This window comes from Pleurodeles waltl, chromosome 3_1, assembly GCF_031143425.1.
Source record: "Pleurodeles waltl isolate 20211129_DDA chromosome 3_1, aPleWal1.hap1.20221129, whole genome shotgun sequence".
Classification (NCBI taxonomy): domain Eukaryota; kingdom Metazoa; phylum Chordata; class Amphibia; order Caudata; family Salamandridae; genus Pleurodeles; species Pleurodeles waltl.
In genome coordinates, this window is record NC_090440.1 from 1,142,449,596 (window position 1) to 1,142,465,967 (window position 16,372).

At 46.7% G+C, this 16,372-nt stretch overlaps 1 protein-coding gene across 1 annotated transcript in view; it reads right to left on the reverse strand.

Moving 5' to 3' along the window:
- The window catches only part of ACAD8 (acyl-CoA dehydrogenase family member 8), a 226,395-nt gene that overhangs the window by 146,850 nt on the left and 63,173 nt on the right, over positions 1-16,372 (reverse strand). Inside the window, exon 3 of the mRNA XM_069224448.1 lies at positions 460-629. Coding sequence (XP_069080549.1) covers positions 460-629 — 170 coding nt within the window. The remainder of the gene's footprint in view (positions 1-459; positions 630-16,372) is intronic.

Consider the following 16,372-nt stretch of genomic DNA (forward strand, 5'->3'; position numbering starts at 1 on the left):
ACACGTGCACATTGCAGTATAAACCACTGAAAGCTAATCTTTGCAAGGCAGCACAAACCGAGTTGGCAGTACAGATTCGGCATTGCAAAGAGAATACAGTCTAGCTCGGCACAGAATGGGGAGACAGTCCAGTTATAACTTGGGAAAACGGCACTATGAAGAACTTTTGCTTCTAAAGAATAAGGTATTTGGTGCTGAAGAAGTGTACATTTTCATATGCCTCTGGTATAAAAACGAATTCCCTCTCTGAACGAGTGGCACTTATCTATTTTCTAAAATAATTTAACTTAAAACTTTCAAAAGAAGAGCACAAAACATTCAACCCCAGTCACGCCTGGAACCTCGCAGTTCCCACTAGGTTTATTTGTATAATGTAAGCCAATTGCCTTATGGTTTACTTACTGAGCACACACATTCAGCAGCGGGCAAGGGTGAAGCCTGTGATATACATACACTTACTTATGAATGCTGATGTAAGCTGTGGTGCTGGTGCAGCCAGTCGAAAGGGCCTCGAAGATGACGGAGGTGTCCAGTCGTGTCAGTCCCGATCCCCCCACCTCTGGCCGCACGTAGATCCCTCCAAACCCCAGCTGTGCTGCCTTCCGCATGGTCTCCACGGGGAACACCTCCTGTTGGCGATGCAAGTAAAGCCCTGGATGCTTTAGATCACATTCTTCGTAATTAAAGATTTTTGATTATTTAAAAAAAAAAAAAAAAAAACTATTTCAATGACAAAGTAGAAACCATTCATCATTGAACTGTACGGCCGCAATGGTCCTTCTTGGACAATGAAGTTAGAGAGAACACAAGTCTCAACCAAAAGGCTTTACAGAGCAAGTCAGTGCAACTTTTTGGTAGGTACCCAGAGTGTCCGCTACAAACAGTTACAATCATGCATGATGCAGAGTGTGTATAGTCTGTCAAGATTAGAACATTTTCCTTACTGCCTATTGTTGGGATAGAAAAGTCCTCTGTTTGGTACGAGGCGTGTACCCCTCGTTAGTGCTCAACTGTAATGTTGTCTGGATCCCTAATGCTGATTTTTTGACATAGGTGAACACAGATCATGCAGGTGTGTTGTGTCATAAGCCTGTGTCAAAGATAGCAGTCTTGTTGAACCAGAAGGGCCACCCAAAGCATTGCCCTCATAGTTGTGGAAGGCTATTGCCTTCACAAGGAGCTACGCAGCATGAACATGGTGGTGGCAGCATGCCCCTTTGTAATCAGTAGCAAACGGGTCAGTTTTACTCTGTGTCCCACTGGAGTGAGGCCTACAGGCTCACTCACCTTCATAAAGTTTCCAAGGCTGTATGCTTAACTCACCCCTGACCTACATCAGGTTGATGTGGAAGTGCGTGCAAGGTGGAAACGTGCTGAATGCATGTGGTCTTGCAAGAAATCCACTACACAAAAGGTAAAGTGTGTGTTATGCCATTAATTGTGTTTGACCAATGACTTTGTGTTTCACCACTGCGCATATTAGTGGTTCAATGTTCATCAGGAGCACATTACATTCTGTATTCAGTTTAGCTGCCTATTGGCTTTAACATGGCATTTGACATTACATTGTGTATTCAGTTTAGCTGCCTATTGGCTTTAAGGTGGCATTAGACATTACATTCTGTATTTAGTTTAGCTGCCTATTGGCTTTAACATGGCATTAGACATTACATTGGGTATTTAGGTTAGCTGCCTATTGGCTTCAACGTGGAGTTAGCCATTGCAGTTGAGACACTGCAAATGAGCTGTGTTTTTCCACATGGTAGACCAAGCTGTGTTTTTCAAATTGAATTCACACAAACCCTAACGTGACAAGAGGGCGTATATTTGGTGTTTTCCTTTCTGATCAACCTTGGGAAGAGGAGAGGCTTAGGAGATCTGGCCAATCTCCAATGGCTTGTTTTATTTCCAGAGTCTGAGAGGAAGGGGCAGGCTTTTTTTTTTTACGGTGGCCCTGGGCAGCAGGGGGAGATTCTCCAGGACTTCAGTCAGGAGCAGACGTCAGCTGCCTGGCCTCCCATTTGGGTGGAAAATCTCCTTCTCGCAGTTGAACAGGAGTCATCAACTGGCAGGTATGAGAAGGATGATGAGCAGAGATAGGCCCTACGGTGAAGACATTTTGACTTTTATGCTTTGAAGTTATGCTATAATATAATAACATGTATTTGCTGTGTACATTGCAATTGAGAAGTACTTTGATATATTTTTCTTTCATTGCTGCGACTACTTTTAAACGTGTGCTTCCAACCTACTAATCTCGTCTTTCAGGAACCTTGTGGTGAAGTAATAATAATAATAATAAATGTCTTCTTTAAAGCTCGGTCATAAGATAAGGGAAGGAAAGCAAAACTAGTGTGGTACAGTGCATAAATGGTAAAAGTGTGTGCTTGTAGGGTGTGTTTTTAAAGTAACGCACACTGGTACAGTACAGAGAGACTGCAGTACTGAACGGTGTACGGAGAATTAAAGCGTGTGCTGCATGTGGGTATGCTGGTGGTGGCATAATACATCAGGATAACAGTGCTGTGCAGTTTAAGCACACTGTGGATGTATGCTGAGAGTAAATGTGTTTGCACTGGTACATTAAATAGAGGCCCTTGTGTTCCGTCTTGGGAAGTCCAGGCATGCCTGGTGAAAACATGAAGAGGAGCGGAATCCCTCCCCCCACTCCCCCCACACCCTTTACCCCCGCTCCCGACAGACAGGGCCGGCTTTAGCATTGGTGGCGCCCTGTGCGACAGTCTTTTTTTGGGCACCCCACCCCATGACCACCTCTACAGATCCCTCACTACCAACCAGCCCATGTGTCACTCATCTCTCCAAAGCCCTCCTTTCACATACAGTTATTGCTAAAGCCGGCCATGCCGACAGATTGGTTTATTACTGCATTTCTGTAAGCTGGGTGGGACATGCACTGGAGGATGGGAGAGCCAGGCTCTTTCTGTTCATTTCAAATAGCTCTTTGATTCGGGGATAGATCACAAGGAAGTAGCCTAGACACACCTCAGGAAGAGAGAAATGAGGCTGATAAGGGAATCTTAAAGAGTAGGACTGAGAGCCCAGGATTAACCTTTTGATGCACATAAAACTGTGGCTGACATCCAGGTGTGAACTCTGGTCACTCCCATGAATCTTGTTTGGGTTAATCAGCTTTGGAGTCCTGCCTGCTGTGACAGACATTCTTCAGAAGGAAAAGATGTCCACTTGAAAGAAGCAGAACGCCAACATAAAACTGGAAAGACCCAGACACTAAATTATGGTTTGTGTCTGGAAAAGGGCTATAAGTAGGGGAATCCGAGATGCCAAAACTTAGTCAGCTGCCGAGCAGCCAGCAGCACTGTGTGAGAAGGGGAAGCTCAGCAAGACTTATGACTCTGACCAGGACTAGGGGACCAAATCTGCTAGTCTCCCTGCTGGGTGAGGGGACATCACAGAGGGAAACCAAGACCAACTGCCCTGGAGCACCAGCGCCTGTCTGCCTTCCGTGACTGGTGTGCCCCGTAAGGCAGAGGAGAGTGTTTTAGGGAGCAAGGTCCAGATGGGAGCCCCAACGTGAGTGAGGATTCCGCGTGAGGTGTGAGGAACCCACACTCCTGCACCGATCGAGCCATAGCCCATTTGCCAAACTGATTCAGCTACCCCGTACGTTAGGAGGGGCCGCCTTGGACTGAGCAAAGGAGTGAGGTTGGAGAAACCAGCTGCCGCCCATGTGCCTGGTTATTTTGGCAACCTCGTATGCCAGGAGGTGCCATGTGGATGCCAACATCAGGTCAGTGTGACCGGACTTGTAAGTGCCATGATAGTGACCCCATATGTCAGGAGGGGCTGCCGAAGACTGCGAGGCCTAGGGTTTGGGTCGTCGCCCAAGACCAAGAAACTTCTGCTGTGACCAAGGCTGGTCCAGCCTGCATTCTGTGGACGGCATCAAAGGAGGCCCGACGAACAATAGGACACCGCTGGAGCCCCATCGGAGCAAGGAGACCACCCCACATCCCTGCAGAGGGAAAAGTGACTTATCGCGTAATCATTAGAGCAGGAGCAACCCCAATAGTGTGGCTCGAGGGAGAGAGCAGAGCCCAGCCAGACTTTGCCCATCTGTGGCAAGATTGTGCTGCACCGCTGAAGGGTTCCATACCATCAAAGCGGGTAAACCAAGAACTGGGCCTTTGGGGCCCAGGGGACATGCAACCATTGGCCCTGCAACCCCATAGACTCTAGTGACTGAACTCACAGAGTCTGAGGGGGAGAACTTTTGAGGACAACCTAATAGTTTACATTCCTTGGATGTGGTCATCAGTGAAAGGGGAATAACATTGAACCTGTTGCATTAGAGGTGGGAGGACAGAGAGTGGACTGACAACTACTAGAGCCCCAACCGCAAGGGGGTAGTGTTGTTGCTTACCTTTGTATGTGGATAATTAGAATTAAAATACATCTATTTACATAAAAACAAGTATTTGACTGGACACTGATTTATTGTTAGCGCTGCAGGCACATTGAGCCACGTTCACTGGTCTGTATCTACAATTCTCCCGAAGCCGCCTTGACTGTTTGTACTATGGCACCCAACTAACAGTCAGATGCAGAAGGGGGTGCTAGACCCAGTTGAGAGGAATCCATTGTATGGCAGGCCCTGGAACATTAGGAGGAAAAGGCCTCAACCAACACGGTTTGGCTCAGTAACTCCAGCTTGTCCTGTGGCCCTCTGAACGGGGTTCTGACACCTATCTTCTATATTCCTCCATTCTTGCTCCATACTGCTTATATGTGTTAGTTGTCTACCAAGACAAGCTAATCCTGCTAAGGCACCCTGTAATTTTCCTAGCCTCTCCTCCTCTTCCCAATCTCCAGCTACATTACTTCACTTCACCTCATTTCCTTCTCATGGGTGAACCAATCAACTACTGAGTATTGGGTCTTCTTTTATCTCTGTGGGTTGCAGCATCACAGCATAAATGTTATCCCTGGTCATTACTGCTCCTAGGTGGACTCTGCAGTGCCCCTATCCAGGTTGTACCTTGATTTCCTTGCAGAAACCTTACCATGATTTACTTTGTCGGGGACCCGAAAGCATGAGTTTTCCTAGAGTAAAAGTATTCTTGTGGGCCCTTGAAACCCAAAAATGATTAGTCCCAAGACCCTTTGGTAAGAATGAGGTAATTTAATCTTTGCGGGTCATAGTAACTCTGTTCTCGGGTGGGCTCATTGACTCATGTATATATGGCGTCATTTTCCTATCCTTCCATTGATTTGGCTACAATCCAACCCATTGTTGTCAAACGCAATGACATTGATAGCTGACTACAAGTCAACATAAGAAATAATGGTGGCAAGTATGGCAAGGTATGCAGGATAAGTACATGCAAAAGCTAATAACAACAACATCTCTCGGGCGACAAATACAGGGCACACCTCCAGGTCTCATGCATAAATAAGAACAAAATATTCTGTACCTATTTTGTTAGACTTTCACCTACTTGTAATTGCACGTAAAATAGAATGCACACCCCTTATTAGGAAGAAAAAAAACATACAACTTAAAATTATCTGTAGGAAATGCATATTTTATGTAGAAAAGCTGGGTTGGTGAATGTGATCCTTTCAAATGTCTGTTGGTGTACATCGACAGTCATTGATCGGAATACTTACCCATGCCCTGGGGAAATCGCAACGTGTGTTTATAGGGCTAGGTCCAAGCCTATGACAGAAAGCACAGTGATTATCCAAGTCCTAAATTAAAGCCTATGATGGCACCCAGATTTGCTCATTAACCAACTGCCCACATATACATTTATTTTAGATAGTAGGCATTCTGGAGAGAAGGCTTGTTTCTTCTTCTTCTTTAGAACCGCCCTCCCTCTCACTTCACACTAGACGAAATCGTTCTTCTTCCCTTTCAACCTGCGGCAACTATGGTACGAAATACTTTATTTAGGCCATAAAAGTTGTGCAATAAAAACAGAATAAAACATAATACAAAAGACTTACGGATTCCAAATACAGTAGTCTGGGAGGACTATCATACATAGATGATAAAGTACTTTCCTAATAATCTAGTATATAGGACACAAACCGTAGACAAAAACTTAAAATAGTCTGCCATGCCAGAGGTAGAGTTTATGCACAGAGAAAACATAACATGATGGTACTTATTGCTATCACAGACCAAGGGAAGGTACAACAATACAATGCGTCAGTGAATCCTGGGCGTACAGAATGAAAACTCAAACAACCCGATTATATATTTCAAATTAAGCAGCATAACCCTCCCATATGCCGGTAAATATCAGTGGCAGCTTGCAAGTTTCTCTTAGCACATGCGTAGCCTGCCTGGATGCTTAGGTCAACCAAGTTAAATAGAAGTGTAAATTCTCTAGTGCTAACACGTTAGGCCAAATTGCTTCCTGGTCATACCTACCGCCAAAATGAATAAAGTGCAAAATGCTCTGTCGTAAAGCGAAAGGCCAAGTCGCTTTCAGGTCACATCCACTGCCCAACAAAACATCTGCTCACACTGAAAACAGTTTATCATCTCGTGTCCGAGCTCAGAATTCGGAGGGCAGTAATAAGTGAGTGAGCCCCAAACTCCAACAAAATCATCCTGCCAGCCTCCGGGCCAGAAACCCCCTCCTAATATGAAGGCCCCACCCCTGTGTTCACATCAGGGGCCAAGGTACTCTCTCAGCAGGCAGGTCCGATTTCTTTCAGCAAGTGCCCCGACAATGACAGAGAACAGTGGTAGCTCACTCTGCTGGGCGAGGCAGCTTGACTTCAACTGCCTCGTGAATGGGACTTAATTAATTTCCTGGGCCACAGAGCAGTGTGTACATTAATTTAATCTAGTGAATAAGAGTAAATTAAGATCCAGGCGGCCGCTGTTATGATAACCGAGCATGCAGCTAGAAAGCCCCGGGCAACTGTTACTTTAAATTAACTGCGGCATTCCAGCGACTAAGATGGACCCCCTGGGGTACTATACTAGCGCAACTAATGCATCCTAATGCAGTAATGCGGACATCGCCACTAAAATGCACTAGTCTAACCTCTGATGCGTTGTACTTGACAGGGCTGCGTTTGTACTTCCGAACCACCTGTTGAGGATCTCGTATCACAACTCTCCAACTTTAGAAGTTTGCATGTTGCAGATAATTATAATTTCGCCTGGTAACTGATAAAGGATATTAAGAATAATTCAATAGAGCGTGTGTGTGTGTGTGTGTGTGTGCAGGGGGGGGGGGGGGGGGCAGAATTGGCACTTACGGCGCTGGTGCCTTTACACCTCCGGTGGTTAGCGGGCCTTTTACAAGACGACCGATGGGAGAGGGATCATCTTTGTTTTCACTACTTTTGTTTTTCTGTTGTAATAATTATTATTATAAATGTATAACACTTTTACCACACCGGTTTTTAAAATTGTTGTTTAGTTCCTGGTAAATATTGGGTTTAGTGCCCTGCGCTCAGTGAGGTATCCGATAGCACAACACACACAAAAAAAAGCAGGGGGTAGAACTACGAGAGGTAATCATTCACTTTTAAGTGATGAATTCTAATATGTTACTTTCCCTAAGGTCCATCAACCTACAGGACTTGAATTCCCTCGTGAAATGAAAGTTCTTATAAAATGGCTCTAAACCAAGGGAGCAGATCAGTACTCCTCCAGGTGATCCACCTCATGGCAGCAGATGTTCCTAGACTGAGTTCTCTTTTCCATCCAATTTCTAACGATAAAGAAGGGTGGTGGGTGAGTTTGAGGAGCATCCTGTGCAAACAAGCGTACCATTTGTTCTTATACGGCCCGATGAATATAAACAGGCTTTTTTGTTTTATTACATGATTCTTCCAAACTAGATCATTTTGCCAACATTCATTTATTTACAGAAGCTAATAACACCTCTCTAGACCCCAGCCTTTGACAAATCTACCACTTCCTCGACTACAGCTCAATCCCCCCAGCTCTCACTCAGGGGTTTAAAGAGTTAGCTTTGAACAATATATGGCATCACTCTCATCCAAGAGATAAGAACTGTACCTTTTCCCTACACTCCATGGATCCAATTCTGGTACTGAATTTTTGTTGGCTTCTTCCTCACCATCAGCCAAGGCTGTTGACTCTACAATTGGTATACGTATACTAACCAACCGTGTTCCAGTGACTGACGCTCAACCTTTGTCCAGTAAAGTCTATTATAGCCCATTAACGGCAAATTAATGAAATTGCATTACGAACCTTGTCATAAATCCTAATATTAAGGATGTTTTGGAAAATTATTTAAAATAGAATATAACTGATGAGATCCCACAGGCTACGATATGGGACTCGGCAAAGGCAGCGCTGGGGGAAGGGCTTATTGTTCATACCACCACTTTTGAGCAATTGAGAATGTCCGCACTTTTTGACCTGGATACTGAAGTCTCCAGACTGGGGGCTGAACGTAAGATTTCACCATCCAGAAAAACACAGTCTACTTCATAAAGCAGTGGGAGAATTTGAAGCACTCCTCAGCAAGGGTGCTGAAGAAAAACGTTTAGCAACTAAACTATATTGCGAGAAAGGTGATAAAACAAATATATTGGCTTAGAAAATTCAGCAAACGCATAACAGGAATTATAGTCACGGCATCTGTAATTTTCAAGGTGGCCAACTGGCCACCAAACAAGAAGATTTAGACAAGTTTGTGAACTTCTAGCAAGACTGATACTGAGAAGAACCGGCTGACCCCTCATAACAAGAGGAATATTTGAAAGACTAATTTACAGGATACCCCAATAAACATCCATGAGTAGATGGAGAAATTGATCTCGAAGGAGTAGGACAGAACATACATAAAAGTCCTCCTCAAAAAAAAGACCCAGAGTCCTGATGGTTCTTCCAATTCTTTCTGTAAACCCTTTCATGAAATTCTGGTATTTATATTAACAGAGAACATGAACACTTTTCTGGGGACAGAAGCAGTACTCTGTGTATGAGGGTGTCACTGTGACTGCTGATTCTAAAGCCCCACAAACCCCCGGCCCTATGTAACTCCTACAGACCAACAGCACTGCTCAACAGTGCCATATAAATGTTTACTAAAATACTCACATATCTTATTGATTTATGACCTACAAATCTTACTCCTTTCCAAAGCAGCTTTGTTAGAAATAGACAAACAGGAGGGAACACTTGCCTGGCATCCATTGTCACTGAAACAGCCTCCAGGGTTCAATCTAAAATGGTCCTTCTCTCGCTATAAGCGAAGGCATAGGAAAGAGTTAATTCGTCTTATCTCACAAAGGTGCTTATGGATGCAGGGAGTTATGCTAGCTCATCTGGTCAACCCTCTAATATGATAAAACAAGAAAACGTTTATCAGATTCTATAAAGTTAATCAGGGGAACCAGCCAAGGCTGCACCTCCCCTCACTATTTGCTTTGATTTTGGGACCTTACGTGTAGAAGATCCAGATCAACCGTAGGGTTAGAGCATACCTTTGGAGGATACACAGCTTGAAATCGCATTGTTTGCCAACAACGTATCTTGTTTTCTAACTGATCACGCTGGCTCCTTTGTGGCCTTGAAAGATGAGATACAAGCACTTCAGCTTGTGTCTGGGTTCAAAATAAATTACAAGTCATCAGATGGCATGGGTGTAAGACGGGAGAACATACAATGGGAGGGATGTCTTGATTGGTCTCTACAAGTCATTAAATCTTTAGGAATAATGCTTACTTCAGATCATAACTGCCTTAATGACTGCAACATACCTCAATGTTCTTTATAAAGGACCTTTATCAAGTTTCTTGGATACAATTATTTCTGTGAAAATGAACTTCATACCACATCTGCCTTATGTAACTAAGAATCTGCTGCTCAGATTTCCCCGGGAAGTTATTAAAAATATTGAGAAAACTTTATGGGCCTTCATTTGAAACAATGAAGCCCACGAGTCTCCAGAACAATACTGTATCTGTCCCCATTTGAGAACGGACTGGAAGCCCCTGATATCCAAAGATACAACCCAGGGGGGCGTGGGAAGCTGCAGAGCGTGATGGCCACACAGTACCAAGGCCCAGCGGCCAATCGGCCTGATCCCCTGTCCATCCACCTCAATCATCCGCCCAAGGGTAGACGCAACATTCCTTAGTGTCTGTTGGCATCGCAAAAGCAAAGAAGCTGTTCCCGCGGCTAAAGGAATGCATAAAGGCAGCCCTGCACGTTAGGGCCTGCCCCACGTTGGAGACTGGGACCTTCATTTGGCACACAGAACTGGCAAGTCCGCTTCTCGAGCAGGTAAGACGCACTGCAGTGACCTGCTTTGCCCGGACTACCACAAATGATCACCGGACACCCTGCAGCAAACATCATCTGGCACCCCCACTCCCCCAACCTTGAAGTGGCACCCATTTGGCAGCTGCACCATTGCACAAATTGACAGAGACTCCCTGCATGCATGCTGCCGAACCAGTCACTCTGCTGAAGACTGCCTGAAAATTGGCCCTGACCCCGGTGGAATCTAGTGCCACACTGCCAATCCCTGACCAAGACAAGGAAAACATAATCACTGCAGGACCCAGGGGGGCTGTAGAAACGACCTGGAGAAGCCTCATTGCAGGGCCTGGGGGAGCGCTGGGTCTCTCGGGGCAGGCCTCTGGCGCAGAGCGGAGGGGCGTGCTGCGGGTAATCCTGGTACCTAAAAAAAGCATTCACTGGGCACCGCCACAGGCCCACACAAAGCTGTTCCCAAACTAAAAGAATTCATAACGGCCGAATCGCACCTCAAGGCCTACCTCCACATTGTAAGCCGGGACCTTGACTGGACACACAGAACTGGCACACCCGCTTACCAAGCCAGCAAGTCACGCTGCAGCGACCCGCTTCACCTGGGCCACCACAAATGACCATCGGACACCCTGGCATGCATCATATCAGGGCACCCCTCACCCTTGACCTGGTGACAGTGTTAGCAGCAGCGCCACCGCACAAATAGACAGAGGCCCCCTGCCTGCGCATGGCTGAACTGGACACCCTGTTAAAGATAGCCTGAAACTTGGCCCTTGCCCTGGCAGACTCTAGTGCCATACTGCTAATTCCTGACCAAGGCAAGAAATCCAAACTGCAGTGGGAATCAGGGGGCTGCAGGAGCGCCCCGGACAGGCTGCATTGCAGGGCCAGGGGGATGCGCTGGGCTTCTCTGTCTGGGCCCCATGCACCGAGCGGAGGGGCTTGTTGCGGGAAACTTGCGGACCTAAAGAGAGCATTTAATGGGCACTACCACAGGCCCACATGAGACACTAGTCACCACCGTGCTATTACTGAATTGCTGCTGCCAACCAGGAGTAGACAGGGCCTGATACAAAGGCATCCTCATGACCTGACCAAGTGGTCAAGACACACACTGCAAAAGGGGAAGCAACTGAACTTGGTTACTCCCTCCCTCCTGGAACGGGCGAGCCCAGCGGAGATCGCTTCCTGCGCCCACTGCAATAATGATAGTAGGCAAGAGTGTGAGAGGAGAACACCAAACAAAGCTGGACAGATTCACTCAGCCCAAAGATGCCACTGGAACCACTGTGAGTACCTAAATTGACAATACACCTATTCCGGCGCACTCACTGGAAGACAACCTTCCTCTGAAAGACATCATGGCAGCCACACAGTGTCTGTGGCTCTCTTGGAACGAAAATTGACACAAGGAAACCAGCGTGAAGGAGGCTGCAAGTTCCTTGATGGCACTGAAAGACGACACTGCCACCCTCAAGGAAGAGGTCAGGGTGCTCAAAGTCCAACTGACACACTAGCAGTGAAGCTCAAAGACTTTGAGGGGCGCTCACATAGAAACACTATCTGCACTGTTGGTGTCCCTGAAAAAAAACAGAAGGGCCAGTTGTGAATCTGTTTGTGGAGGACCTTATCCTGAAACAGCTGCAACCACGTGGCCTTTCTAAATACTTTTCAGTGAAAAGATCTCATTGTGTTCCAGGCACCTCACCTAAGCCCGGCGCACCACCCCAAACCATTATAGCAAGAATCTTCAACATTTGGGATTGTGATGTTATTCTTCAAACAGCCTGCAGCACTCTGCCACTCCCACTTGACAAAACAAAGTTGCCTTCTTCCCTCACTTTACTCTTCAAGTGCAGAGGTTACGCTGCAGTTTTTTTTAGAGGTCAAGAAGACCCCCAGAGAATGAGATCTCAAATACTCAATGTTATTTCTGGCGTAGCTGAGAGTGGTGGCCAACGGCAAAACATTTATTTTCTTCCCCAGAGGAGGTCTGGAGTAGGCTGGAGGGATGGCAGAGAGTTGGTGAGAAGAAACACCGTGAACGACCTAAGAAATTCAGAGGAGATGGCCTCACACCAGATTGTCGTCGGATTCCTGAGGAACGAACTCAGAGAAGTGCAAATCCACTGAACCTGGACATCTGTCCCTCACAACAGGAGCGGACTTAGGAAGCACAGAAAGACTGGTTTAGACCTACAGACAGGGACCGCATGAACGATAATAACTGACCATATCCAGCAGAGGATCCAGATTATCCCGGTTGATGACCTCATCCAGGGCTTTGCTGTGACGATGATGCCACAGAACACTGACATTAACTTGGTAAAGTAACTCCTGTTCTGGGGATCGGGTGGGGGCCAAGGATGCTTGCCACAAATGGCAGGGGGGGTGGAGTTGTTTCGATCGGGATGTTATTTGTTGTTGTTTTTTGCTACTGCTTACACTAAGGCAAAGTATACCCTAATGTCCATCAATGTTAAGGTATGCTGTTCTTATAATTCTGCAGAGTGCCACACCAAGACAGTCAAGCACCCCACTCTGCTCGTCCATCATGGCCTGAATAATCCTTACCGTGCCTGCCCAATAAACAAAACTACACTGCATATTCTCCCCCGGAACGTTAATGGCCTTGGGACAGAGTCAAGCAAGGAGTGGTCCTTCAATATGTAAAGAGACATTCCCCAGATGCGATTCTCCCACATGAGACCCATCTTCTAGGCAACACATCCTGCGCACTCAACCGATGGCGATACAAAATGGTCACGCATGCGGGTTATACCACCTCCTCCAGAGTAGTAGGTATCCTGGTGAGGAAATCGCTCCCTTTGTCCGTTCAACAGATAGAGCCTGACAAGCAAGGATGGGATGTGGCTCTCTCGGGGCGCTGGGAGGGTGAACCCGTTAATATAATTTCAGTATACATCCCACCACGGCTACATGACTCCCAGTTCTCACCACTTTACTACATAACCTCCCAGAAGGGGAACCAATAATCTTTTTAAGGGGGGGGGGACTTTAATGCAACAATAAGTGAAATTATGGACTGCCACAACCCCAAACCTACAAACTCCAAACTCAGTCAGCTGCCCGTTTACTGACTTCCTTACAGCCTAGGGCTTAAAGACATGTGGCATAACCTCAGCCTCACTTCACAACTTTACCCATTTCACTCCGGAATGCACTGCAGTCTCTCCTGTATTGATTACTCCAGTACACTGGTTCAGCAACTTGCACGGGTGTGGGAGGTCTATCACCAGGCTAGGGGCATCCCAGATCACTCGCCCCTTGTGGATGGTCTATGGCTTGGGTGTGAAGCACAGACTCGAAAATAACATTTTGAATCCCTGGTCAGAGAAGCCATGGTGGAGGTGACAGAACACTACTTTACTCCTCTGTTGACTCCAAGCTAATGCTGTGGGAGACCTACAAAGCTGTTATCAAGGGAGTGGGTCTCTCCTTAACAGTGGGGCAGAAGAAAGAAAAAAAGGGCCAAATTAGAGACACTTGAACAGGAGATTTTGGCTTTTGAAGCCGGCCTGCCAGAGCAAGAAGACTCCGATGCCACCCACATCCTGTCCCTAAAACAACAAGAATATCATGATGTAGTGTAGGAAGCTGCTAAAGCCCACTAAAGGGTGGTACAACATTGCTTCTAGGGCAGCCTCCTACACTGGGACAAAACAGGGAAACTCTTGACCTGGTTGGACAGGGGAGAGACAGCAAAAAGATGGGTGGATGGGATCCAAACTGAATCCGGAGACTCACTGACAGGGACAGCATGACGGAGGCCTTCGCTCAGTAGTATGCTAGACTCTACTCCCAGGGGATACTGCTACAAAAGAGAACTCTGCTACTCTTTCGGCAGATATCCCCCTGCCGCAGAAGACAGGGAGCTCCTGGAAAAGGAGATGCCAGAGGAAGAAATAGTGAGAGCAATCAGAAATTTGAAATCTGGCAAAGCACTAGGTCCCAATGGGATCTCGATAGAATTGTACAAACTAACAGCCACTAGATTTGCCCTCACTTGAAAAAGATGTACATAGAAGGTCAGAAACAAGGGCTACTCCCCGCCAGATCAACGTCTGGCCTCAACATTGGTCATCAACAAAAAGGGGAAACTGAAAAATCACTGCAGCTCCTATCTGCCCATATCTCTCCTCAACGCTGAGGTGAAGTTACTGGCTAAGATGATGGCCTCCTAACTTATCCCAATAATTCATAAACTAGTTAACCCAGGCCAATCTGGCTTCATGCCAAGCTGCAACACGTCACTTAATCTACAGAGGCTGCACAATGTCCTTGGCCAAATTGATAAAATACAGGAAGATTCTGTAGTCCTATCACTTAATGCCCGTTTGGCCTTCAACACTGAGGAATGGCCATACCTATTTGCAGTTCTGGAGAAACTAGGTTTCGGTCTCCGAATTATAGCCTAGATACAGCTTCTCTATACGTCCCCCCCATAGCACAAGTGGTGGTAAATGGCACAAGGTCCAGGTCTTTTGCCATTCAACATTGCACCAGATAGGGATGCCTGCTCTCACCTCTCCTTTTTTCCCTGGTTCTGAAACCCCTGCTGCCTGGGTGAGAATGGATCTATTGATCCGAGGTCTCTGCTGGACTGCATAAGGGAAGTGCAGAATATCACTCTACACCAACTACATTTTACTTTATGTGGCAGACCCCCCCCAATACACTTAGCAGGATAATGCACTTAGTGACCCAGTTTGGACAATTCTCCAGATACACAATTAAATGCGCAAAACCTACTATTTACGTCCTTAAGGGGAAGACGCCCCGGCTGCCTCGGGATTGTGAAGCGGTAATAGTGACTGACAGATGTAAGTATCTGGGCATATACATAACCACTGACCTGGCACGCTTCTAGTCCTGCAATCTGCTCCCCCTTTTCAACTGACTCAAACGCGACATGCAGCATTGGAGATCTCTCCCATTATCACCGTTGGGAAGAACTGCCTTTTCAAGATGATAGCTCTCCCACACTTTTTATATGTCCTACAGAATACACCTTCCCCCTCCCCCCCAGCTTACTACAAAGCCATAGATAGCGAGCTTAGAACTCTTTTATGGGATGGGGGCTCGGCAAAGATAGCATAAGCCAAACTGACTAGGGAGTGGTACGACGGGGGAAATCACCCTTCCAGATATTAGCAAATACCACTGGGCAGCACAGCTCATTACATCAACTACTGGATACACACACCTGACGACAAACCAGCTTACTGTATGGACAGGCGCCAGATGCAGCCAGGAGGTCACCAGAGAGCCATTTATGCATCCTCCAGGCCGTGACACATTCGCGGTCCCACGGCAGTGACAATCGGTTACTGGCATGCTACGATCGCTAGGCTGGGAGAAAATGATAACGCAGGCCATGCCCCTCTGGGACTCCGCAACACTCGGCACATTGGAGGCTCTCCCCAGATTTGACCATTGGGACCTCATCAGTATCTCTAAGGTGGGGGACCTCTGGACGCAGGGCCAGGTCCTCTCCTTCTCTGACCTTCAGGAAGAATTCGCATTGGCCGCCTAGCAGTGTTTCCGCTTCCTTCAGGTGCACCATAGCCTCTTGTCTGCACTTCCCAAGGGCACAGACGTACCTGAATCCTCCACCCTGGAGCGTAGGTTGTTAGAAGAACATCTACACAAGAAAGCCATTTCCCTCACATATCAGACACTGATTAATAATTTGCCAGACTTGTTAGTACACCGAAAGACACAATGGGAGAATGATGTGGGAAGCTCTGACGATAATGAATGGTGCACAGACCTGGCCTCCCTGCCGGAAGTAGGAATTAGAGCCAGGTTCCGCTTGGTGCAATTGAGAATCCTCCATAGATCGTATCTGACATGTTTAATCAGGGTCAAACTGGGCAGATCCTCCGACGTTCACTGTCTTAGAGGGTGTGGGCAGGATGGATCCTTTCTGTGCACAACATGGGACTGCCCAGGGGTACGGGGTACTGGGACTCTAATTGCATGTATGAACAGGGTGTGCAGTAGTACTATGGAGGCCTCAGCGAAATGGTGCCTAATAAATGTGTGGGACACTACAGATCTCAGAGGACTGAGATACTGTGGATGACT